Source organism: Rhinopithecus roxellana, chromosome 5, assembly GCF_007565055.1.
Source record: "Rhinopithecus roxellana isolate Shanxi Qingling chromosome 5, ASM756505v1, whole genome shotgun sequence".
Taxonomy (NCBI): domain Eukaryota; kingdom Metazoa; phylum Chordata; class Mammalia; order Primates; family Cercopithecidae; genus Rhinopithecus; species Rhinopithecus roxellana.
The window spans coordinates 135,522,597-135,547,383 of record NC_044553.1 but is presented as its reverse complement, the minus strand read 5'-3'; the positions used below and the strand labels follow the sequence as shown (position 1 = coordinate 135,547,383).

Below are 24,787 nucleotides of genomic sequence, written 5' to 3'. Positions count from 1 at the left end.
AGGCTGGTCTTGAACTCCTGACCTCAAGTGATCTGACCGCCTCAGCCACCCAAAGTGCTAGGATTACAGACATGAGCCACCTTGCCCAGCTCAGGAATTCTTATAATTACCCAGAAAGATAAGCGTGACTATCTTTGTTTTAACAAGGGGTTAAATTGCAAAAACAAAGGGAAGGTACCATAAGTCAGAGACACAACTAGGAATGAAGCCAGCAGTTCTAACTCTGATCTTAATGAAAAGGAGAAAAAGGGCCAGGTGCAGTAGGTCACGCTTGTAATTCCACCACTTTGGGATGCCACAGCGGGCAGATCAACTGTCAGGAGTTTGAGACCAGCCTGGCCAACATGATGAAACATCATCTCTACTAAAAATACAAAAATTAGCTTGGTGTGGTGGTGGGTGCCTGTAATCCCAGCTACTCAGGAGGCTGAGGCAGGAGAATCGCTTGAACCTGGAAGTTGCAGTGAGCTGAGACTGCACCATTGCACTCCAGCCTGGGTGACAGAGCAAGACTCTGTCCCAAAAAAAAAAAAAAAAAAATGGAGAAAAAGAAAACCAAAAAAGACCATACCTCTTCCCGCAAGTAATTTAGTTTGATCTTTCAAGCTCTGTGAAGCAGCTTTCTCCTATGGTTCAGTGCAAGGTAATTCCTCATTCTCTTCAGGGGCAGTTATTTCTGGACCATAATCCTGTAATCCTGCTGCTTTGACAAATTCAGATAAAGTCAAGGAATCAGATTTTATCCCAGTATGACCTTTTCGCTCTAAAAACAAGCCGATAATATCCCTATAGGGAAGGCTGATGGAGCGTTTGAATAATGGCTCTTCAATTTCCAGGAGCTCCCGCGTATGCCGAGAAATTGCCTGAAATGCAAGGATAATTTTTTAATTAGACTAACCTGAAAACACAACCAACTCAAAGAAGGAGGTTTATTTAGTTTTCTAAGCCTCTTGAATGTGAACTCCTTTTTTTTTTTTTTTTTTTTTGAGACAGAGTCTCGCTCTGTCGCCCAGGCTGGAGTACAGTGGTCAGACCTCAGCTCACTGCAAGCTCTGCCTCCCGGGTTTACGCCACTCTCCTGCCTCAGCCTCCCGAGTGGCTGGGACTACAGGCGCCCGGCACCTCGCCTGGCTAGTTTTTTGTATTTTTTTAGTATAGATGGGGTTTCACCGTGTTAGCCAGGATAGTCTCGATCTCCTGACCTCGTGATCCGCCCGTCTCAGCCTCCCAAAGTGCTGGGATTACAGCCTTGAGCCACCACGTCCGGCCCCTTCTTTCTTTCTTTCTTTCTTTCTTTTTTTTTTTTTTGAGATGGAGTCTCGCTCTGTCGCCCAGGCTGGAGTGCAGTGGCACGATCTCGGCTCACTGCAAGCTCTGCCTCCTGGGTTCAAGCAATTATCCTGCCTCAGCCTCCTGAGTAGCTGGGACTACAGGCGTGCACCACCACGCCTGGCTAATTTTTGTATTTTTAGTAGAGATGGGGTTTCACCATGTTGGCCAGGCTGGTCTCGAACTTTTGACTTCAGGTGATCCACCCACCTTGGCCTCCCAAAGTGCTGGGATTACAGGCGTAAGCCACCGCGCCCCACCAACTCCTTATTTCTATGGGGAAATAAAATAAATTCACAGACTTACTAGCCTAACCTTACCAAAACCAATTTCTTAAATATCACATGATTTATTATCCTTTTCAAAGTACCATTTAAGATATTTCTAGGCCCTTGCATCAGATGGCCATAGATGGGTTCATTTCTTTGTTTTTGCTGAGCAATTTGACCAAGCATAAGAGCAGATAATATGTTCAGATTAGGAGTCATGACTATCTCTGGGAAGGTTATTAAATAACTTGTCTATAAGGGGCTCAGTTAATGTGCAACTAAGAAAAAAAATTATAACTGAGAGCCGAGCATGGTTGCTATATAAATACTATATAAATATATATAAATATATTTAATACTATATAAACACTATATAAATATATATATATATTTATATCATGATTGCCTTTCAAATTCTAGTTTTAATCCTAGGTCAGTTATAACACCACTGTTTGAATTCATAGTCTGCCTCTGGATGAGAAGTCCACGAAATTACTGCTAGATCACAGCCAAAGGGTATTTGGGATGGACTTTTTTTTTTTTTTTTTTTTAATTTAAAGCTACTGGTCAGAGTTATAAGACTGTAAAATTCATGCCACATACAATGCTACACCTGATATAAAACTGCCCATTAGCAGTGCCTTTTAGATAGGCAAGACATCATGTTTCTCAGATCTTGAACAGGTTTTGTTGACTCTAGAGATGGTTTATGGGTATAGTTGCCTTGGCATTCCCAGTAAGGATTGTGGTTTTTTTTTTTTTTCTTGAGATGGGGTCTTGCTGTGTTACCCAGGCTAGAGTGCAGTGGATATGCACAAGCACAATTATAGTGTACTATAGCCTTGAACAACTGGGCTGAAGCCATCCTCATGCCTCAGTCTCCTGAGTTGTCCAGTGAGAATTCTAATTGAGATCTTTATCAGTTGGGGCTTCTAAGAACTGAGATCCAAATTACTACAAAGGCCAGGTGAGGTGGCTCATGCCTTTGAGAGGCCGAGGCAGGTGGATCACCTGAGGTCAGGAGTTCGAGACCAACCTGGCCAACATGGCAAAATCCTGTCTCTACTAAAAGTACAAAAATTAGCTGGGTGTGGTGGCGCACGCCTGTAGTCCCAGCTACTCGGGAGGCTGAGGCAGGAGAGTCGCTTGAACCTGGGAGGCAGAGGTTGCAGTGAGCTGAGATCGCACCACTGCACTCCAGCCTGGGTGATGCAGAGAGATTCCATCTCAAAAAGCAAACAAACAAACAAACAAACAAAAGCAAATTGCTACAGAAAAAAAAAAAAAAAAAAAAAAGCCAGTTGTGAAGTTGCATGCCTGTAGTCCCAGCTACTTGGGAGGCTGAAGTAGGAGGATCCTTTGAGCCCAGGAGTTTTGAGGCTGCAATGAGGAGCCATGATCATGCCACTGCACTGCAGCCTGGCTAACAGAGCAAGACCCTGTCTCCAAAAGCAAACAAACACACACACACACACGAACAGGTGGCTTCTAAGACTTCTTGTTTGTGATGCATGCTTCTACATGTGCACCTTGTTTGGTAAGCATCTCACCCTGATTCTCTTTTGGTATATGTGCCGCCAAAGCAAGTACCCTGATTCTCCTTTCCAATGCCCCGAACAGAAAAGGTTATTTCACAAATTCCCTGAGGTTCACAGATGGTGTTCCCAGGAGGTACACTGCAGTCATATACACATTATTAACAAAAAGAGCTATGTGCCCACTGTGGGCTGAGAGGGTTCACTACCGTTTTGTACAATATTGTAATGCAGAAATTAAAAGTGTTCTCGACACATTCTTTATCTATCGAGACAGGTAGGTCTTGCTCTGTCATGCAGGCTGGAGTACAGTGGTGTGATCATAGCTCTCTGTAGCCTTGAACTAGACTCAAGCCATTTTCCTGCCTCAGCCTCCCAAGTAGCTGGGACTACAGAGGCATGACACCATACTCCTGCTTTTTTTTGTTTGCTTTTGTTTTTGGTAGAGATGGGGTTTTGCCATGTTCCCCAGCTAGTCTTAAACTCCTGGATTCAAGTGATCCTCCTACCTCAGCCTCCAAAGTGCTAAGATTACAGGTGTGAGCCAGCCGCTCAGCCACATTCATGTGTTTTTGGAATTTTTCTTTGTTTTGGGAAGGGAGTATATATATAATCTACTCATATTCCCTTTGTGGGCTATAACAGCAAATGATATGGGTTTTTTATGGCTCTTGGTGCTTAGGGTTTCTTAATAAAAATAATTTCATAAAAAAGTGTTAGAAAGCTATTCATTACACAGCACTGAAATCAATAAATACAATCTGACTATCCCTCCTCCTATTCAGTGATTTTTAAGTGTGTTTGAAGTTCATCAGTGAAACAAGAAGTTCCTCTGACAAGTGACAGATTGAACTAAAACTGCAATTTCTTTCTTCAGTTATTTTATTTTATTTTATTTTATTTTGAGACAGGGTCTTGCTCTGTCACTCAGGCTGGTGTGAAGTGGCATGATCATAGCTCACTGCAGCCTTGACATCCTCGGCTCAAGTGATCCTCCCACCTCAGCGTGCTGAGTAGCTGGGACTACAAGCATGTGCTACCACACCTGGCTAGCTTTTAAAATATTTTTTATAGAGCTGGGGTTTCACTATATTGCCCAGGCTGGTCTCAATTTCCTAGGCTCAAGTGATCCTCCTACCTCAGCCTCCCAAAGTGCAGGGATTATAGCCGTGAGCTACTGTGCCTCTTTAGTTCTGATGAACAAACAACAAGTAGTAGACTTTATTTTTGCCTAAGACTTACAGCAACTTACTGGTAAATTACTTGAGTTAGTAAGGATTATTGGAAATAGGTATTTGTGAGGATGATCAGTTTTCTAAGGATTTGTAATTCTACATTCTTTTTTTTTTTTTTTTTTTTTTTTTGAGATGGAGTCTGGGTTTGTCTCCCTGGCTGGAGTGCAGTGGTGCCATCTCTGCTCACTGCAAGCTCTGTCGCCTCCCGGGTTCATACCATTCTCCTGCCTCAGCCTCCCGAGTAGCTGGGACTACAGGCGCCTGCCACCACGCCCGGCTAATTTTTTTTTTTTGTATTTTTAGTAAAGACGGGGTTTCACCGTGTTTGCCAGGGTGGTCTCTATCTCCTGACCTTGTGATCCGCCCGCCTCGGCCTCCCAAAGTGCTGGAATTACAGGCGTGAGCCACCGTGCCCGGCCCATAATTCTACATTCTAAGGTGGTAGCTTATACTCAGTGCGTGGCATCATGGCAGAACACCTACTTCACATGGCCTCAACCAGTTACCTGCAATGCCTGCAGTTTTCAAGAAGATTATTACTACTATATTATCACTGTAACTTATGTTGATCATTGTTTTCAAAGGCTGCTGTTCTTTTATTTGTAAGCTACTGATGGTTTTGCTTCATCACCAATTTATTGTGTATTGTTTATTACCTCATAGTATGTAACTATGCATATTTGTATAATTGGAACCTATAATTTATATGATCTAAAACTAAGGACAAAGACATAATTGTTGTGGTTAAAATATGAATCATCTATACCACTATTATTATTATTATTTCAGAGATGAGGTCTCCCTCTGTTGCCCAGGCTGGAGTGCAGTGGTATGACCATAGCTCACTGCAGCCTCAAACTCCTGGGCTCAGGCATTCCTCCCACCTCAGCCTCTGGAGTAGCTAAGATTACAAGTCCGAGCCACTGCAGCCAGCCTATACCAGCACTATTATTATTATTATTATTATTATTTATTTATTTATTTATTTATTTTTTGAGACAGAGTCTCGCTCTGTCACCCAGGCTGGAGTGCTGTGGCCGGATCTCAGCTCACTGCAAGCTCCGCCTCCTGGGTTTACGCCATTCTCCTGTCTCAGCCTCCCGGGTAGCTGGGACTACAGGCGCCGCCACGTCGCCTGGCTAGTTTTTTGTAGTTTTTAGTAGAGATGGGGTTTCACCGTGTTAGCCAGGATGGTCTCGATCTCCTGACCTTGTGATCCACCCGTCTCGGCCTCCCAAAGTGCTGGGATTACAGGCTTGAGCCACCGCGCCCTGGCAACCAGCACTATTAAAGAAGATGTATAGTCTCCTTAAAATCTGCTTGTTGATTCATCTAACAACATGGATTAATCTTAAATGCATTTTGCTAAGGGAAGGAAACCAGGCCCAAAGAATATGCATTATTTGATTCCACTTATGTGACATCCAAAACATATTGGGGATTAGGGTAGAGAGATGGGCTGACCACAGAGGGAAATTCTAGAGTAACAGAATTGTTCTGTATGGTTCTTTGGTGATGGATACATGACTGCATGCATTTGTCAAAACCCACAGAATTACACACAACAAATAATGGTTTTACTGCATGCAAACTTTTAAAAAGCCAAGAAGTGAGGACGGGTACAGTGGCTCATGCCTGTAATCCCAGCACTTTGAGAGGCCAAAGCAGATGGATTGCTTGAGCGCAGGAGTTTAAGACCAGCCTGGGCAACATGGCAAAACCCCATCTCTACCCCCTCAAAAAAGTACAAAAAGTTAGACAGGTGTGGTGGCATGTGGCTGTAGTCCCAGCTACCCGGGAGGCTGAAGTGGGAGGATTATTTGAGCCCAGGAGGTGGAGGTTGCACTGAGCTGAGATTGCACCACTGCATGCCATCCTAGGTGACAGAGCAAGACCTTGCCTAAAAAAAAAAAAAAAAAAAAAAACCAGGATGTTGGAATGGAGTAAAGGCTGTGGACAAATGAATCTGACTGTATTATAGAGTAAGACATAATCTCACTGAAGGGGGTGGGGAGGAAAGGAGCTGACCTGTAACTTTAAGAAAACAGTGCTCTGTCTAGATACTATAAGGCTAAAGACAGAAACAGTTATACACAAACACTGAACTCTATTTGGTAAATCTGTTTTTCACAGGGAAATATATTTACATAAAAGGAGAGCCAAGTTTCTCAATGTCAGAAAAAGTAGTTATAAACAGGCAAGGGGGTATAATCCCAACACTTTGGGAGGCCAAGGCGGGTGGATCACCTGAGATCAGGAGTTTGAAACCAGCCTGGCCAACATGGCGAAACCCTGTCTCTACTAAAAATACAAAAAAATTGGCCAGGTGCAGTGGTGGGTGCCTGTAATCACAGCTACTCGGGAGGCCGAGGCAGAATTGCTTGAACTTGGGAGGCGGAGGTTGCAGTGAGCCAAGATCGCGCCATTGTACTCCAGCCTGGGTGACAGAGTGAGACTCCATCTCAGAAAAAATGAGCAGAATTTGTAAAGGGAAACACAGTAACTTCATAATGAGGAAACCTGACAGACAGCACCTTAACCAAGTGATGAGGGTAATGTTTCTAGCAGTAAATCATGTTGCAGGCCGGGCACGGTGGCTCAAGCCTGTAATCCCAGCACTTTGGGAGGCCGAGACGGGCGGATCACGAGGTCAGGAGATCGAGACCATCCTGGCTAACACGGTGAAACCCCGTCTCTACTAAAAAATACAAAAAACTAGCCGGGCGACGTGGCGGGCTGCCTGTAGTCCCAGCTACTCGGGAGGCTGAGACAGGAGAATGGCGTAAACCCGGGAGGCGGAGCTTGCAGTGAGCTGAGAGCCGGCCACTGCACTCCAGCCTGGGCGGCAGAGCAAGACTCCGTCTCAAAAAAAAAAAAAAATCATGTTGCTATCATGTACCTCCTGATATGATGAGATGGGAGGGGCTCATCACCTCTGTGACTGGTTTCCCCCAAATCCATAACTTCAGTCTAATAATAGGAAAGATGAGACAAGGTAAAATTGAGGGAAATTTACAAAATACTTGATCACTACTCTTCAAGAAAAGTGTCAAGGTCATGAAAGTCAAAAATAAAAAAACTGCTACCTTTTGGAGGAGACCCAGGAAATATGACAGCTAAGTGCAAATCCTGGATTAGATACTGGAACAAAAAAACCATTTATCAGTGGGAAATCTGCAGAAATCTGAATAACGTCTATAGTTTAATAATACTAATAACACTGATATTAATTTATTAGCTTTGATAAATGTACTATTGTTAACTAAGATGTTAACACAGAGGAAACTGGGTTAAGAGTATACCAGAATTCAGCTGGGTGTGGTGGCTCACGCCTGTAATCCCAGCACTTTGGGAGGCCGAGGTGGGCGGATCACGATGTCAGGAGTTCAAGACCAGCCTAGCCAACATAGTGTTTAATGTCTCCATTAAAAATACAAAAAATTAGCCAGGCGTGGTGGCGGGCACCTGTAATCCCAGCTACTAGGGAGGCTGAGGCAGGAGAATCGCTTGAACCTGGGAGGTGGAGGTTGTGGTGAGCCGAGATCATGCCATTGCACTCCAGTCTGGGCAACAGTGCAAGACTCTGTCTCAAAAAAAAAAAAAAAAAAAAAAAAACCAGAATTCTCTGTACTATCTTTGTAACTCTTCTGTAACACTGAAATTATTTGAAAATTAAAAGGATTTTTAAAAAGAAAAAATTTTGTCTAATGATACTCAACTGCTGACTGGTTGTTATGAATCTGTGCTATTTAAATAGTTTGCAACAATGCAAGTATAGTAAAACTGTTGAGATATTGTAAAGCATATAAGGCTATACCTTATACTATAAAATCATGCATACAACAGGAATAAGTAACTCATCAAAGTTCTTCAGATATTTATCACAAAATTCTTTTGTTCATCTGATACAGTGAATAGTTAAAATATTTTAAGGATTATTTTCTAAGAGAAAAATGAAGCAAGTGTAATGCTAGCTTGTCTAGCTTGTCCTTAGAATAACTGAGATTGACTTTCTCTCTCCTTTTACCAAGCTAAACGTATCACTACGAATGGGAAAGACAGGACAGTGGATTCAAGCGCTTCCTTGGCTGGCGGGGAAAGGAGAATTAGTGCTTCTTTTCTCCTGCAGTCCTCACCAGTCTCACACACATATTTTGCTCTTCTCTGGTCATCTTAATATGTTGCACTAAGGACAAAGGGACAAGTAAGTTGTTTCTGCAGGTGAAGCATGAGTAATTCAAAAATTAAGGAAGTAAATGCGGGCTTTGAAGGTAACAGAAAATGGCCATAAATTAGCTGCAAGGCTTGTATAGGAGGTGCACAGTGGCAATGTTGTTCAAATTCTTAGCAGCATGTCCAGAATTCCATACTCTCAAGCAATCTGCTTTTTCTTCCTTCCTTCTATTCTCCCAAAAGTCCATAAATGATGATATGGGAGAGTCAGCATGAAAAAGATTACTATTTAAATGTTGTTATGGGATAAATTGTGGGTGTACTAGGTGCTATAAGTACAACGGAGACATGTTAAAAGCTTTCTATATCAGTAAGGAAGATAGCTACAGCATACTTGAGTTCATGTATGACCTCCTAGAAGTTACATGTCTTAGAGCATAATCAGTTTTGTTTGTTTGTTTGTTTGTTTGTTTTTGAGATTGAGTCTCGCTGTCACCCAGGCTGGAATGCAGTTCATGGAGAGCACGATCTCAGCTCACTATAACCTCCGCCTCCTGGGTTCAAGCTATTCTCCTGCCTCAGCCTTCCGAGTAGCTAGGACTACAGGCACGCAACATGCCTAGCTAATTTTTGTATTTTGTATTTTGAGTAGAGAAGAAGTTTCGCCATGTTGGCCAGGCGAACTTCTGACCTCGGGTGATCCACCTGCCTTGGCCTCCCAAAGTGCTGGGATTACAGGCGTGGGCCACCAGGCCCGGCCATAATCAGCTTTTTCATATGGGTCTAAGTGTCAAGCAAAGCTTATCTAACATACTTTGAATGTCTTGGTCTTTATGTTACTCTAGTGACCTCAAGGGAAGGCCACATTTGTCTGAGGTGACTGTGATAATAAGTATCTCAAAGTTGGCTTATTCAAATTTCTTAGATATAAGGACAGACCACTGGGTTCATCATTTACTCTTGAGGATTTGAGAAGATTTTTAAAACCTCTCGTGTCTTGCAAGATAAGAAAAAGCATAATTAGAATTTTTATTATTGCATGTTGATATTGTACTTTTGGCATTAGAAAGCCAAGGGAGCTGAATGAATTGTCTGACTCTTAAAAATGCCTTCTCATGATAAAAAGCTGAAATTCTTGGTACTTAAATGTTCCAGGAATTTGACAGGTTACTATTTTGCTAATTCTGTTCCTTACTATTACTTTTAAGCCAAAGCAAGTTTATTAAGAAAGTCAAGGACTATGCCTGCTCCATAGGCAGAGCAGCCTGTTCCTTATTTTTATCTAGAAAATTCATTATACCTTAAGTAGAAATTAGAGTTCATAAACACAGCTGTATCATCTTTGAACATAAAAAGAACACAATATTTATCTGGCAGTAGTTGGTAGTTAAGTGAGGGCATGGTTGGAAATACAAATATATAATAAATGATCCAGGCCAGGCATGGTGGCTCATGCCTATAATCCCAGCACTTTGGGAGGCCTAGGTGGGTGGATCACCTGAGGTCAGGAGGTCAAGACCAGCATGGCCAACATGGTGAAACCCTATCTCCACTAAAAATACAAAAATTAGCCAGACATGGTGGCACGTGCCTGTAATCCCAGCTACTTGGGAGGCTGAGGCAGGAGGATTATTTGAACCTGGGAGGCGGAGGTTGCCATGAGCTGAAATCGAGCCACTGCACTCCAGCCTGGGTGATAGAGCAAGACTATCTAAAAAATAAATAAATAAATGATCATTTCCACATCATAATGTTTATAGTACATGGAAGTTTATGGTAACAAAAATGTGCACTTGGAGAGGCAACACAGTGTAGTGGTTTAAATAGAACATGGATTGGGAAGTCACACAAGATGGACTTAAATCCTGGCTGTTAAACTTATTATCTGAATATAAGTCAGGCATAGTGGCTCACGCCTGTAATCTCAGCACTTTTGGGAGGCCAAGGCCGGCAGATCACTTAAGGTCAGGAGTTTGAGACCAGCCTGGCCAATATCATGAAACCCTGTCTCTATTAAAAATACAAAAATTAAGCCAGGCACAGTGGCTCATCCCAGCACTTTGAGAGGCCAAGGCAGGCAGATCACGAGGTCAAGAGATCAAGACCATCCTGGCTAACATGGTGATACCCCATCTCTATTAAAAACACAAAAAATTAGCCGGGCATGGTGGCACGCACCTATAGTCCCAGCTACTCGGGAGGCTGAGGCAGGAAAATCACTTGAACCTGGAAGGCAGAGGTTGCAATAAGCTGAGATCGTGCCACTGCACTCCAGCCTGGGCAACAGGGCAACAGAGCAAGACTCCGTCTCAAAAAACAAACAAACAAAAAAAAAAAAACAAGAAAAAAAAATTAGCTGGGCATGGTGGTGCACACCTATAGTCCCAGCTACTTGGGAGGCTGAGGCAGGAGAATCGCTTAAACTCAGGAGGTGGAGGTTGAAGTGAGCCAAGGTCACACCACTGCACTCCAGCCTGGGTGACACAGCGAGACCCTGTCTCAAAAAAAAACAAAACCAAAACAAAACAAAACAAAAAATCGTATTATCTGAATAGCTTGTTTCACCTTTCAGGGCCCCCGTTTTCTCTTCTATAAAATGAGAATTAGTGAAATAATACATATAAGAGGCCACAGTAAGCTCTCAGCAAAGGATAGCTATTAGCAGAATTCAAGAAAGTAAACGCTCAGTTAGGACTCTATGTTTAATAATTTAAAAAGCTTCCTTATATCTTGTTGCTACTAAAAGGACTCGGGTATTCACAAGTGTAGTTTTCTTATTTCTAAACCATATGACTTATGGAATTACAAGGTTATAAAGCCAGTTGAAGAGTCATCTAGGAAAGAGATTCCAGGGCCTACCCAGCCCTAATGGATCCAAATTTCTGCAGGATGAAGGCTAGGAATGTATCTTTTTCAAAAAATCTCATTTGATTCTGAAGACGACCCAAGTTTGGAAACCACTGAGGTGGAGCATTTCTAGGCATGGGTGTGCTGAGAAAAACCATGGTTATGCCAAGAACTGTTCATTCTTGGAGGGTTACTGGGGTGGGGTGCTAAAGGAGAAGTTACCCGTGAGATTGTTTGGGATGCTTTGTAAATTGCAAAGCACTACAAATGGAGGGTACTGTTATGCAAAGGAGTATAATCATGAACTGTTGGTGCTGGAGATTTTCGAAAATTGAGGCTCAGAGTGGTTAATGTAGCTTGTTTCAAAGTTAGGCAGCAAAGCAGGCAAAATACATATGGTGTTATATAAGTGCCAAATGGGTGTCAGAGACACGAAATGTCATGAGAACTCGGGATGGGGGCTACTGTGGGCTGGGAATATTACGAAAGACTTCTTGGGGAGATGCAAATGAGGAATTGGTCTTGAAGGATGATTAAGATTCATATTAGTAATACAGAGGATGGGGGAACTGAGCAAAGACATAGAGAGAAGAATGCATCAGGCAGGTTTGCGAAGGTGTGAGTTAGACCTGGTGGTAGGCTGGAGCACAAAATTCATGTGGAGGAGTGGTAGGGGAAAGAACTTGTGGAGGGCCTTAAATTCTAAACTAGGGAGCTGAGACTATCTTGGTAAGCAGAAGGGATCCCAAGAAGGTTTCTGAATAGTACATAAGTAGGTGGAAAGTGAGAGCATAAAAGCAGGGCCCTTGAATCCAAAGGGCCCACGGAGAAAGGCTAAAAGCAGGAGGCCACTGCGGTGTTCTAGGCATGAGGCCATAAGGTTTGAAAAGTAGGAAAGAAGAAAGCCAGATGGTCTAAGTGCCACAGGAGCAATGGACAGTTCTTGGAATATTTATGGGGATCAAAGAGGAGGCAACTGCTGTGAACCTAAGGGACTGGAATTATGATGACACCACTGACAGGAATGGGAGGCCAGGCTGGAGGCAAAAAAGGTTGGTTTGAGACAGATGGTGGCACTGTTACAGTGCTCTGTAGGGAAACTTTGGACACAACTCACCTTCATGTCCTCAAAGTTTGTTATCCCCATCTGAGGGAGGTTTGAGCAGTTGACGTGAATGAGTTTTCGGCCACTGATGAAGTTTGTGATAAAACACTCCTGTCAATACAAGGACATCACTTAAAAAAATGCACTGCAAATAGAAGGAAGAAAGGCGGGGAAGGGGGAGGAAGGGAAGAAATCATGTTTGTTCTATCCTGAGAAAAAAATATTTTTTCTTTTCTTTTTTTAGAGACAGGGTCTTGCTCTGTCATCCAGGCTGGAGTGCAGAAGTCCTGGGCTCAAGCAGTCCTCCTGCCCGAGCCTCCTGAATAGCTTAAATTTATTTTCTATCCCAATAATGGCACAATTTGTCCATGTAAGCTCTTTATTAAATTTTACACTGCTCTTTAACCTTTCTTTTGGCATGGTACAACCAGTGCTGCTTCATGCCTCAATTACATTTGTAAGTATAGTAGGTACAAAAGGTTTCAGATCTTGTATTGTTTTGTGGTAGCCTTAAACCTAGTTGGCATCAGTGAAATAAGAGGTTTACACTGTCTTTTTATTAAAACTATTTTTGGTTAACGGCTAACTTGAATTAATACACTTACGTGCTCGTGATACATGTGACATTATTTGGGGCTGACACTTTAAAGCGTAATAGCACAAATTCAAAGTAAGGGAGCTGCCACTAAAACAACTTGATAAAGTACCAAAAAGCCTACCTTGAACAAAATCTACTTAAAAATACAGTTTTCCATGAAAGGAGGTCTAAGGCGGGGCATGGTGGCCCACGCCTGTAATCCCAGTACTTGGGGAGGCTGAGGCTGGTGGATCATGAGGTCAGGAGATTGAGACCATCCAGGCTAACACAGTGAAACCCCGTCTCTACTAAAAATACAAAAAATTAGCCGGGCATGGTGGCGGGTGCCTGTAGTTCCAGCTACTCGGGAGGTACTGAGCAGGAGAATGGCATGAACCCAGGGGAGGTGGAGCTTGCAGTAAGCCGAGATGGCACCACTGCACTCCAGCCTGGGCGACAGAGTAAGACTCTGTCTCAAAAAAAAAAAAAAAAAAAAAGAAAGAAAAAGAAAGGAGGTCTATATACTCTTCTCGGTCTTTTATTCAAGGATTGCAGAGAAGTGTAATCACTGGAAGAGGAAAAACAAACAGATGTGACCCTCCCTTCCTCTCCCAAAATACAAATATACATCAGTGGCAAGGCCAAAATTAAAATCCAAGTTACCTCTACCACAGTCCAGGACTTTTTGATACTCCTTCCGGTAAAGAGGTAAGAGCTCAAGCCACGTTAGAAGGAATAAGAGGTAGACAGATGAAAACATGTGATTTCAAAAAATCTTATTTTTGTATACCTTGTATTGAGGGAAGCCTAGCTGGCTAATCCACTCTGCAACTTTCTCTGGATCCCAATTAAGATGCTCAAATTGTAACTCAGTCCCTTGTTTTGACTGGGTTTCATCATCTTCAGAGACCAGTTCCTTCAAGTCTTGGGACAAATCTACAACTTCCTTTTCATGAACGAACTCACTTAATTCTGTCAGAGACTCTGAGGGATCTGAGTATGAGCATACTTCATTGACATCAAGCGATTTTTGGAGTGGTTGTGAAAACTCGTAATGTGTACCAATTGATTCTTCACTTTCTCTGATAGATCCTAATGCGTAGTATTCTTTTTTAAATTCGTCACTTAGTGACCACTTTCCTCTTTTAGGCTCACGGAGCTCTAGCTCATCCTTTCCTACAGAATACTTAGACTTGATTGGTTCTGGCCTGTCTTCCTTGGAAAATTCTAAATGTGTCTTTCTTGGTTTGGTTTCATCTGGTAACTCTAGATTTTCCTCCTCAGTTGGCTTTGTTTGTGTTTTCTCTTCAACTTGTGGGTTGATATCCTGTGGTAGCACTAGACCAGTCTCCTCTGGTGGTTGTGGATTTTTTTCCTCATTTGATTTTCTTATCTCTTCTGGACTTTCTGGTTTCATCATTTCTGATTGTTCTAGAATTGTTTCCTCATTTGGTTTTCTTGATTCTTCCTCGGGAAACTCTAATTTGATCTCTTCTAGTGGCTCAGGGACGTTCTCATCAGTAGACTTTCTTGACTTGTGGTCTGGAAGGTCTGGTTTAGTCCGCTCAGGTAGTTCTGTCCCTTTCTCCTCAGTTGCCTTTCTTTGCATCTCCTCTGGAACCTCTGGTTGAGTCTCTTCTGGAGGCTCTAGACCTGCCTCCTCACTAGACTTTCTTGGTTTCTTCTCTGGAAATTCTGGTCTAGCTTGCTCAGGTGGCTCTGTCCTTTTCTTCTCAGTTGACTCTCTTTGTGTCTCCTCTGGAATCTCTGGTTTGGTCATCTTTGGTGGCTGAAGATCTGTCTCTTCAAGTGATTCTCCTGGTTTCTCACTTGGAAAATCTGGTTTGGTCTGCTCTGGAGGCTCTACAACTGTCTCTTCATGTTGCACTCTAAGTGATTCCTCTGGAAACCCCAGTTCAGTCCCCTCCTCTAGTAATTCTAAATTTATCTCTCTGACTGTGGCCCCTGAAACCTCAGACATGGTTTCCGTTGGTGGCACTGGATCTGTTTCCATAGCTGACTCTAGGAACATATCCTCTGTAACATTTAGTTTAGCTTCTGGTGGCTCTAGGTCTGACTCTTCATGCGTTTCATCCACAGGGGCCTCCAAATCTTTGAAAAACTCTCCCGTCTCTCTCTCCGACTTTACCTCTTGGGGAATCCCTAGTTCAGTTTCGCTTGGTACGTCTCTCTTGGACTCTTTGGCAATTCCTTCCAGGGACGTCCCTCCAGGTTTCAGCTGCATGTTCTTAGCACTCCTTGGCCCCCCATCTCTGAAGTCCTCTTCCTCGGTCTCTGGCTGTGGCTCGTGATAAATCTCTGCCGGTAGCTTCGAGTCTGCCTCTGCCATGGTGTCTCGTTCGGCATTTTCATATGATTTATTAAGTTCAGGCAGTTCAGGCCTCTCAGACTCCGGCTCTCCATCTTCATCTGGGCCGGAATCGTAATCCTCCGGGACTTCAGCCATTTGCAGCTTAGCAGACGCGCCGCGGCTTCCTAGCAACCCCAACTTCCGATAGCGTCTCTATGGATACCACGATTTCCGGCAGTGTATTCCTGACTCTTCCCCAGGTTTTGTTTGTTCTTTCAAGCCCTGACTTTAAAAATCGGCTACAGAAGCACGCGGTAACCTTCCCTGTGGCCGCATCGCCAGCCTCCGCGGGCCGGAGCTACTGCGGCCGCCCCTGGGTGGGCTAGGTTTTCAAGCGGCCGCCGCACCGCTTCTTCCGGCCTGCAGGCTGCGCTCGGCTGTGCCCGGCGCTCGCTCGGCCTTCGGCTGTTTCCGGAGCCACTCGCGGCTGGCAGAGGAGAGCTCCGTGCGCGGGCTGCAGATGTCTGACCTGCAGGCGGCTGAGGGGCCGGGCTCCTGGAGCCCCACAGCCCGCCGAGGGTCGGCTGGCGGCGTCGGGGACTGCCAGGGAGTGGAGGGGAGCCAGGCGGCCGCCTCAGGTACGCAAGGCCGGGGCGCTGGCGGGTGGGTGCTGCCCGGCCTCAGGGCCCCGCGCCACGGCGCGAGCCTCCGCCGCGCTCTGTCCTGGGCTTCCCCGCGGAGCGGACCCATCTCGGCAGCCCCTTCGCGCGCGGGGCCCCTTCCCCGCCGCTGCCACCACCCGGGCCCAGGGCTCGAGGTTATTCTCTGCTCCTGTTTCGAAATGCCTTGATTCCTGCCCCGCTTCCTTTCTGAGATCTGCCCAAATGATAGTGACAGGGTGGCTCTGGCCCTGGCGTCTCTTCAGCTTCAGTTTCAGCTTCAGCCGGGGTTCGGGTCCCACCTCCATCTGCTGATCACATCCAGACTGCCGACCCGAACCCTACTGGCCTCGCCGCCCCCTGCTTCTGGCTCCCCACCCGATCCCCACCTCAGTCCTCTGTCCCAGCCTTCTCACGCGCCTCTCTGCCCCCATCCGGGTTGGCAGCCTTGCCTTCCTCTGCTAGAAGCCCACTTCGCCCTAGCCTCCCTGCACATAGGCCCCCTGGCCTTGCTGCCATCCTCTCCATCGCTCAGAGTGGCAAAAATGAAAAGCAGAGTTGAAATAGGTAGTCTTTGGGGTCTTTTGATTGAACACAGTAGCCAAAGCAAGAGCAGGAATTAAAAATTGGGGCGACCTCCCTCATTCTCAAGACCCTCATCCTCTTCTTGTCCGGGACGACGTCTCCATTTCTACCCACGCGAGTTCCTCCGTGTGTATAATTTCAGTGTCCAAAGACAAAAGAGTCCATCCATCACACTTTCTTCTTTCAGCCCCCTGAACACCACACATGATGCAACTGAAAGGATGCTCTTTTGAAATACGAAAGGATAGAGAGGAGAGAACTGGTCTTATTAAGTAGCAAATATAAATTAATTTTCTAGGTCTGAAATTAAAATAGACACCATAAAGTATAGTGGTTGAGGCACTACCGTGGAGCCAGGGTGCCTGAATTGGAGTCTGAAACCTCAGTTTCCTCATCTGTAAAATGTGATTACTAAAAAATACCTGCCTCATAGGATTATTGTGAGGATTACTTGAGCCGCTTTGTCTAAGGCATTTGGTGTGGAGCCCATGGTACACACTATACTTATCTATTGTGACAGTAAGGTCTCTTTTTGTTCAGTTGAACTTCCTGTGCTGCCAGAGGTGTTTCTGGATGTATGGCTTCCAACATGGTGCCTTTTTCTCTCTTCTACTCTGATCCCAAGTATCTTCCCTCATAATGCTGCTTTACTCAAACACACACAACTCACCCAGCTCTTTCCCATGGCTTTATATTCTCTTACTTTAAAGCATCTAACAAAAATTGCCTTTTTTTCTTACGAACTCTGCTTTGTATTAAATTCAAAATCGCTGGCATGTATTTAACATTATAGCAGTAGAAATTCTAAGCATAATTTCTAAAAGACTAAGCAAATAAACAGAAAGGTGTGTAAGTCTTGCAACACTTGTCCCTTGCATGCGCCAGTATTTATTTAAAAAGGCATGTTTTTACTTCCCCTTTAGGTTCTCATGTGTTTATGGCAAACATACCCACACGTTTTAGATAGATGAGTGTTTTTTTACCCCCAGACATCTAATTCATTCCTGCATTGAATTCCTCCCAGGACATTGGTAGAGATGCTTACTTTCCCTCCTCTTACCCTCAGAATGCAGGGTGATAGTTTTTTTGTTTTTTTTTTTTAAATGTGTAGGAGTTTATTATAGTAGCCCAGAGCAAGCTCTTCCTCTTGAGGTAGGATTCGTTGCTAATAAAATAATAGTAATGATAACCTACAGGTATTGAATGCTTATTCTGTGCCAGAGGTGGAAAAAAATTTACTTGTATTTTCTGATTTAGTCATGTCAACAATCATTTTCTCCCTGTTTTACAGAGGAACAAACTACTGCTGAGAAAGGTTAACTTACCTGTTTGAGTTAGCGCAAGTTTTTACTGTCTATATGAAATTGTCATCTTGTTATGATGAAGTCTATAACTGATTGTTTTTATTGGCCGTGAATCAAGTATTGGTACTCACAGACAGGTTATGGTCTTTGTCCTCAAGGTGTTTTCAGTTTGATGAGGTGAGAGATCCATTTCAGGGGGAAACAATGCACAATTCAAAACATTATATAATTGGGCGTCTTTTATTACAATTCTTTAAGAAACCTGCTTGAAGGTAGGAACGGAATCTCTCTTGCTTGTTTATCTAGAGCCCTTGATGTTGTGTTTTAGAGGTTTCACAAATAGTTGCTGAGTTTGATGGTGAGAGAAAGTCTATACGCAGAGATTTGGATGAGCATCTAATGAATGTGAAGAATTAGGGTTGAGATAATCAAGAATGTTCCTTAGTTGAGAGCAGTGGTTCTCAACCAGGTGCAATTTTGTATCCCCAGGGCATGGCAATGTCTGGAAACATCTTTGCTTGTCACAACTGGTTGCAGCTATTGCTGACATCTAGTGAGGATAGGCGAGGGATGTTTGCTAAACATCTTGCAATGCGCAGGGCAATCCCCATTACGAAGAGGCATCTGGCTCCAAATGTCAGTAGTGCTGCTTTTGGGAACCTTGTGTTAGAGTTAAGCTGGGCTTCCAAAGCAGTGTGAAAATATTATATTTGGCCTGGACCAGAGGCTTGGGAGTAAACCCCTAAAAACTGCTTTAAACTTGGAATTTGTTTGATTGGATCCTTGTGCCATCTTCCTCTAGAAAATGATACAATGAGTAAGCAATAGAGCTCTAACAAAGAATGAAATTGAATGAGATTTCTCTCACCCTCTCAGAGAGAAAACAGCAGTGAGAAATGGAATTGGATATTCAGGTGTTCTGTTTGTCCATTGGAATACCTGAGACTGAGTAATTTATAAGAAAAGAGTTTTAATTGGCTCATGGTATTGCAGGGTGTACAGGAAGTGTGGTGTTGGTAGCTGTTTCTGGTGAGGGCCTCAAGAAGCTTACAGTCATGCTGAAAGGGGGAACAGGTACCTCACATGGTGAGAGTCAGGAGAGAGAGAGAGAGAGAGACCAGAGGAGGTTCCAGACTCTTTGAAACAACCATATCTCAGGTGAACTAGCTGAGCGATAACTCACTTATCATCAAGAGAATGATGCCAAATCATTCATGAGGGATTCATCTCCACTATCCAGTCACCTCCCACCAGCCCTCACCTAACATTGGAAATCACATTTCAGTGTGAGATTTGGAGGGGACAAACATCCAAGCCATATCAGGTATTATTGGATTAAGGGTTTTGGTTTTTCGGTGTATCTTATTCCTTCAAAGCAGGAATGTGTCATTCTCTAGAATAACCATAACTTATTTTTTAAAAGTGTTCTCTGCAGAGAATACCTATTGAGTGTCTTCATGTTTGTTAGCTGAGGTTTTGGTGAAAAGGAAGAAAAGGATTTATGTTCTTATGAACTAAGCTCTCCAGTGGTCATGGTGTTCTTATTGTTTTATACATTGTAATTGTTTTTAATAGTCTTTTATTTGAGGCACCTGGGTTCTTCAGTTCCCAAGAGGCGAGATGAATCGTTCTTTAATTATGAAACTCTCTGAGGCATACTTGTTGCATCACTTAAAGGCAGGGTTTTTTTGTTTTTGTTTTTTAAAGTTTAAAGGAAAATAAAGCTCTATAGTGATCCTGAAGTCAGCAGTAGAACTTAGTTTGGTGTATATGTCCCCCAGAGCTATCAATCCATTTAGATGCTGAGGATGGAAACAGGTCAGGTAGACTTGTTCATGGTTCTAAGTTAGGAGTTAGAATATTACAATAAGTCTTTTTGCAGTGATGAAAATATTTCATATCTGTCCCAGCTACTCAGGAGACTGAGGCAGGAAAATCGCTTGAACCCGGGAGGCGGAGGTTGCAGTGAGCCGAGATAGCACCATTGCAGTCCAACCTGGGCGACAGAGGGAGACTCTGTCTCCAAAAAAAAAAAAAAAAAAAAAAATTCTATTTCAATTTACGTGAATTAAAGTTCAAAATTTGGTGGCTACCATGTTGGATGGTAAGAATAATTGGGAGTCTATGACAAACAGCCTTGATGTTTTTTTGGTTTTCTATTGTTGTTTTATGTCAAAACGTTAACATTTTCTCTGCCTGTGGCTTTCTTTTTCTTAGTCGTTGTGTTTTTAGTGTCCAGATAGTCAATTAGTCAGAGAGTTGATTAATCATGTCGTGATTCAGTCTAAACAGTATAACAAAGGTGCACAATCTGAGTGACCACTCAGGAGCATGTCCCACTCAAGAGCTAAAGAGAAATTGGATCACATGGTCATTAGATTTGGTTGGAACATAAGCTCACTTAATTTGTTTTCATTTAAGCCTCTTGAGTCTGTAACCACATAGCCTGCTTTTAGTTCCTCTGCACTGGAATCTAAAATGACAGGCTAATTATCTCTTTGCAGCCTGTTTACTGAGGGGGAAATCCTCTGAGGCCTGTTCTAAAGAACCCTGACCTGATATTCAAATGCTTTTGAAAAAAACCTGCTTTTTGGTTCTCCTTGTAGGGAAAGTACGAAGTACACAGTAAGTTTGAATCCCTAGCATGATCAGAATGTCTGAAACCAGACCCTTTGGTAATATAGAAAGAAAATGCACATTTAAAAATTGTCAAATATAAATAAGTTATTTTAAGGAAGTTCCTTTTTTCTCTTTCACCTTCGCTTTAGTGGCCATCAATGATAAATTAAGTTATTGTTAAGCCTCCATTTTCCCTCCTTTGTTCATTGTTTCCGAGATTTTGGCCACTGAGGAACCATGGTAATGACTTTGCCACACTAGAGAATACCGTTACAGTATTAGTTATTTACTGTTTTTTCTTGACATTGACATTTAATTGACATTTTAATTGACACTTAAAAGTTTCATTCTAAATAATTCTTATGATACTACTAGTTTGATGTATCCATTTTTCTTAATATATACTAGAATACATATTTTTAAAAATAAAAAACATTTCCCCACATACCATCTAAATTTGCAAAGTCTGGCCTGCTTTCTCAGATCTCTTCTAGGAATACTTTCAGAATTGGCTTATATTTGGCTAATATAATAAAAGCTATACTATAGGAAAATTGGCTTTTTCTTCTTCATAGTGGCTTAAATTTCACTGAATAACTTCAGGAAACCTAAAAGGCTGTGCTCATAATTCTCTCTCACTGAAACAGGGCTGCATCTCCCACACTTTATACTTCTAGAAATAAAGTTATGTTTTTCTTTCTCCTTTTCTTACTTCCTGCCGCTCTGAATCCAATTATAAGTTGTTTTACCAGCAGTTCTTACATAATTTAGGGCATTCCTTAAAATTAAAAATAATTTAGGGCATTCCTTTAAAATTAAAAATCAAACACTCAACTCCTTATGGGATGGAAAGAAAAAAATCAAAAGCTTATTTTTTTTCTAGTATACATCAAGTCGTTAAAATGCTAGGAGAAGGGGTGCTTACCATGTGAAAAATGCTCAGCCTAACTCATAATAAGGGAATTGGAAATCCTAACTACACTTGGTAGTTTGCTAACTCACTTTGTTGGTCGGTGTGCAGAAGCAGACACTCTCATGCATTGCTGAGATTGTAATTGGTACAGATTCTATGGAGGGCAATTTGTCAATATCCATCAAAATTACAATATATGCCCCTTTGACTCATTCTTTCCAGGAATTTATCCCATAGATTTATTTATTCTCCTGTTTAATGACATAGATAAAAGGTTATTATGGCATTGTTTGTAATGGTAACAGAATAGAAAGAACATGAATGAGTATCAGTAGGAAACTGGGTAAATACATTATGGAATATTCACCCAATGAAATATAATATTAATCAGCTGTAGAAAAGAATAAGGAAGGCCGGGCGCAGTGGCTCAAGCCTGTAATCCCAGCACTTTGAGAGGCCGAGACGGGCGGATTACGAGGTCAGGAGATTGAGACCATCCTGGCTAACACGGTGAAACCCCGTCTCTACTAAAAAATACAAAAAACTAGCCGGGCGAGGTGGCGGGCGCCTGTAGTTCCAGCTACTCGGGAGGCTGAGGCAGGAGAATGGCGTGAACCCGGGAGGCGGAGCTTGCAGTGAGCTGAGATCCGGCCACTGCACTCCAGCCTGGGGGACAGAACGAGACTCTGTCTCAAAAAAAAAAAAAAAAAAAAAGAAAAAAGAAAAAGGAAGTTTTTCATGTGCACTTATGGAAAGGTCTTTGAGATATAAGTGGAAAGAACAAAGTACACAGTAGTATGTCCAGCATACCCCCCCCCTTTTTTTTTGAGACAGAGTCTCGCTCTGTTGCCCAGACTGGAGTGCAGTGGCCGGATCTCGACTCACTGCAAGCTCCGCCTCCCAGGTTCAAGTGATTCGCCTGCGTCAGCCTCCCAAGTAGCTGGGATTACAGGCCTTCGCCACCATGCCCAAGCATGCCCATTTTTTGTGTAAAAAAGTGAAGAAGTATGTGTGTGTATACACACACACACACACATATACTTTTTATATGCATAAAACATGTTTGGGCCGGGCGCGGTGGCTCAAGCCTGTAATCCCAGCACTTTGGGAGGCCGAGACGGGCGGATCACGAGGTCAGGAGATCAAGACCATCCTGGCTAACACGGTGAAACCCCATCTCTACTAAAAAAAATACAAAAAACTAGCCGGGCGAGGTGGCGGGCGCCTGTAGTTCCAGCTACTCGGGAGGCTGAGTCAGGAGAATGGCGTAAACCCGGGAGGCGGAGCTTGCAGTGAGCTGAGATCCGGCCATTGCACTCCAGCCTGGGCCACAGAGCGAGACTCCGTCTCAAAAAAAAAAAAAAAAAAAAAAAAAAAAAAAAAACATGTTTGGAAGACCACAAAACTGAATAACATTGATTGCTCTTGGAGGTAGGAACTGACGTGGGACGAAATTTTCACTGTATACTTGTATGCCTTTTGAATTCTGAGTAATGTAGATAAATTATTCAGAAATAGTTAATAAAAATAGTCTTTAAAATATATAAATATATGTATACATAGATATACATACACACAAGCTTGGCATGAGACTTCACTATGTTTATATCCTAAATAAGAGCCTTTCTATAGGTCTGTATTCTGTTTCTGCTCATCAGAAACTGACATTTTCTAGACCTTTTTCTGTCAGTGAATTTTTTATAAAATAAAGGTTATAAGTCTCCTTAGAGATTAATTTTATGTTATTCTTTAAATCCATTACTGTCTTTCATTATTTTTGTGCTAGTTTCATTTCTGTCTAAAAATTTAACCTTTTTGAAGTCTTCATTATGATCCAAAGGACAGGATAAGCCAAAGGGGGATAGACATACTACTTAGACAAACTGATATGATTAATCAATTAATAACAGAGAGAGGGCAGAATTTTTTTTTTTTTTTTTTTTTTTTAAGACAGAGTCTCACTCTGTCGCCTAGACTGGAATGCAGTGGCATGATCTCGGCTCACTGCAACCTCTGCCTTCTGGGTTCAAGCGATTCTCCTGCCTCAGCCTCCCAAGTAGCTGGGATTACAGGCACACGCCACCACGTCCAGCTAATTTTTGTATTTTTAGTAGAGATGGGGTTTCACCATGCTGGCCAGGTTGGTCTTGAACTCCTGACCTTGTGATCTGCCCGCCTCGGCCCTCCCGCCTCAGCCCTCCCGCCTCAGCCTCCCTTACAGGCATGAGCCACTATGCCTGGCAGAGGGCAGAATTTTAAAACTTCTATTTTTGTTTCTATTTAATTCACTAAGGTATATTCAGATTGATACGGGTAAATAGGCAATATGGATTTCTGTTGTCAGTAATGTCAGACTAGGTAATTATCTCTCATCGGGGACAATTAGAAAATATGGGTGAAATATAAACATCTGCTGGAAAATACTGGAGAGATAGATCATGAAGAATTACCTAGCTGTGATCCATGCGAAAGCTATAGAGATCCAAGGACAGAGTCTATTTGGGGCTTCTTTGTCCCCTGGGGGTACATGCTGGATTCCTGAGTGGGGAAGCTGAGTGACAAGGTCATGAAAAGTGCCTCTTTGAACTAAAGTAACAGGAAATGGATTAGTGTTCAGGACCCATCATGTAAGGGGGACCCTGGTGAACTCCATTTCCTTTGGGTTAGGGCCATGAAAGGCCATGCCCTAAAAGTAGGTCGTTGCAGGGAGTGCAACTCAGCTTCAGAAACAGCTAAGTTCACGAATTGGGATTTTTGGGTGGCTTTGACAAGCTGGTTCTAAAATACATATAGAAATGGAAGGCCACAAATAGCAAGGACACTCTTGAATAAGAACAACATGGAAAGATTTGTTCCGTCCAACATCAAGACTTATTTTAAAGTTTTTAAAGAGTAGTCAGGCTCTAGGAATAGAATCAAAAGCTTAGAAACATGTTTATATGGACACTTGCTTTGCAACAAAGATTGTTAACATAGAGCAGTGGGTAAGAGAAGGTAAATGTTTCTGGGACAATTGAATATTCTAAGAGAGAGGAAAGTAAAGAAACTTAATCTTTACCTCACACATGATACACAAAAAATCAACTCGGTAGATTATAGAACAGTATGTGAAAGGCAGTACATAAGCACCTATAGGATACGGGAGAATATTTTTGGATCTCAGTATAGTGAAAGACATCTTAGGACACACAAAGACTAAGGAAGGAAAATTTGATAAATTTTGAATACACGAAAGTACTTTGGTTTATCAAAGGCCACCATTAAAAGTGAAAAGTCATGTCACAGAGTGGAAGCAGGTAATTATAATACATATACCTGACAAAAGG

General features: G+C 42.8%; 2 protein-coding genes across 2 annotated transcripts in view; one reads left to right on the top strand and one right to left on the bottom strand.

Moving 5' to 3' along the window:
* Positions 1–570: 570 nt before the first annotated feature.
* Positions 571–15,572, bottom strand: SAMD15 (sterile alpha motif domain containing 15). Its single transcript, XM_010382719.2, has 3 exons — positions 13,861–15,572; positions 12,506–12,604; positions 571–863 (listed from the first exon to the last, which is right to left on the bottom strand). The coding sequence occupies exons 1-3, from the start codon at positions 15,535–15,537 to the stop codon at positions 627–629; spliced, it is 2,013 nt and encodes a 670-aa protein (XP_010381021.1). The 5' UTR covers positions 15,538–15,572; the 3' UTR covers positions 571–626.
* Positions 15,573–15,696: 124 nt separating this feature from the next.
* Positions 15,697–24,787, top strand: part of TMED8 (transmembrane p24 trafficking protein family member 8) — a 47,748-nt gene continuing 38,657 nt past the window's right edge. The window contains exon 1 of the mRNA XM_010382718.2: positions 15,697–16,019. Within this exon, the coding sequence (XP_010381020.1) occupies positions 15,902–16,019 (118 nt within the window). The 5' untranslated portion in view covers positions 15,697–15,901. The remainder of the gene's footprint in view (positions 16,020–24,787) is intronic.

What these genes read in the sequence shown, in the direction of transcription:
- SAMD15 (XM_010382719.2), bottom strand. Translation starts at nt 15,537, where the DNA reads ATGGCTGAAGTCCCGGAGGATTACGATTCCGGCCCAGATGAAGATGGA. An exon ending in TAGGCTTCCCTCAATACAAG is followed by an intron (nt 12,605 to 13,860) that starts GTATACAAAAAT and finishes TTGTATTGACAG; the next exon opens with GAGTGTTTTATCACAAACTT. An exon ending in CAAACTTTGAGGACATGAAG is followed by an intron (nt 864 to 12,505) that starts GTGAGTTGTGTC and finishes CTTGCATTTCAG; the next exon opens with GCAATTTCTCGGCATACGCG.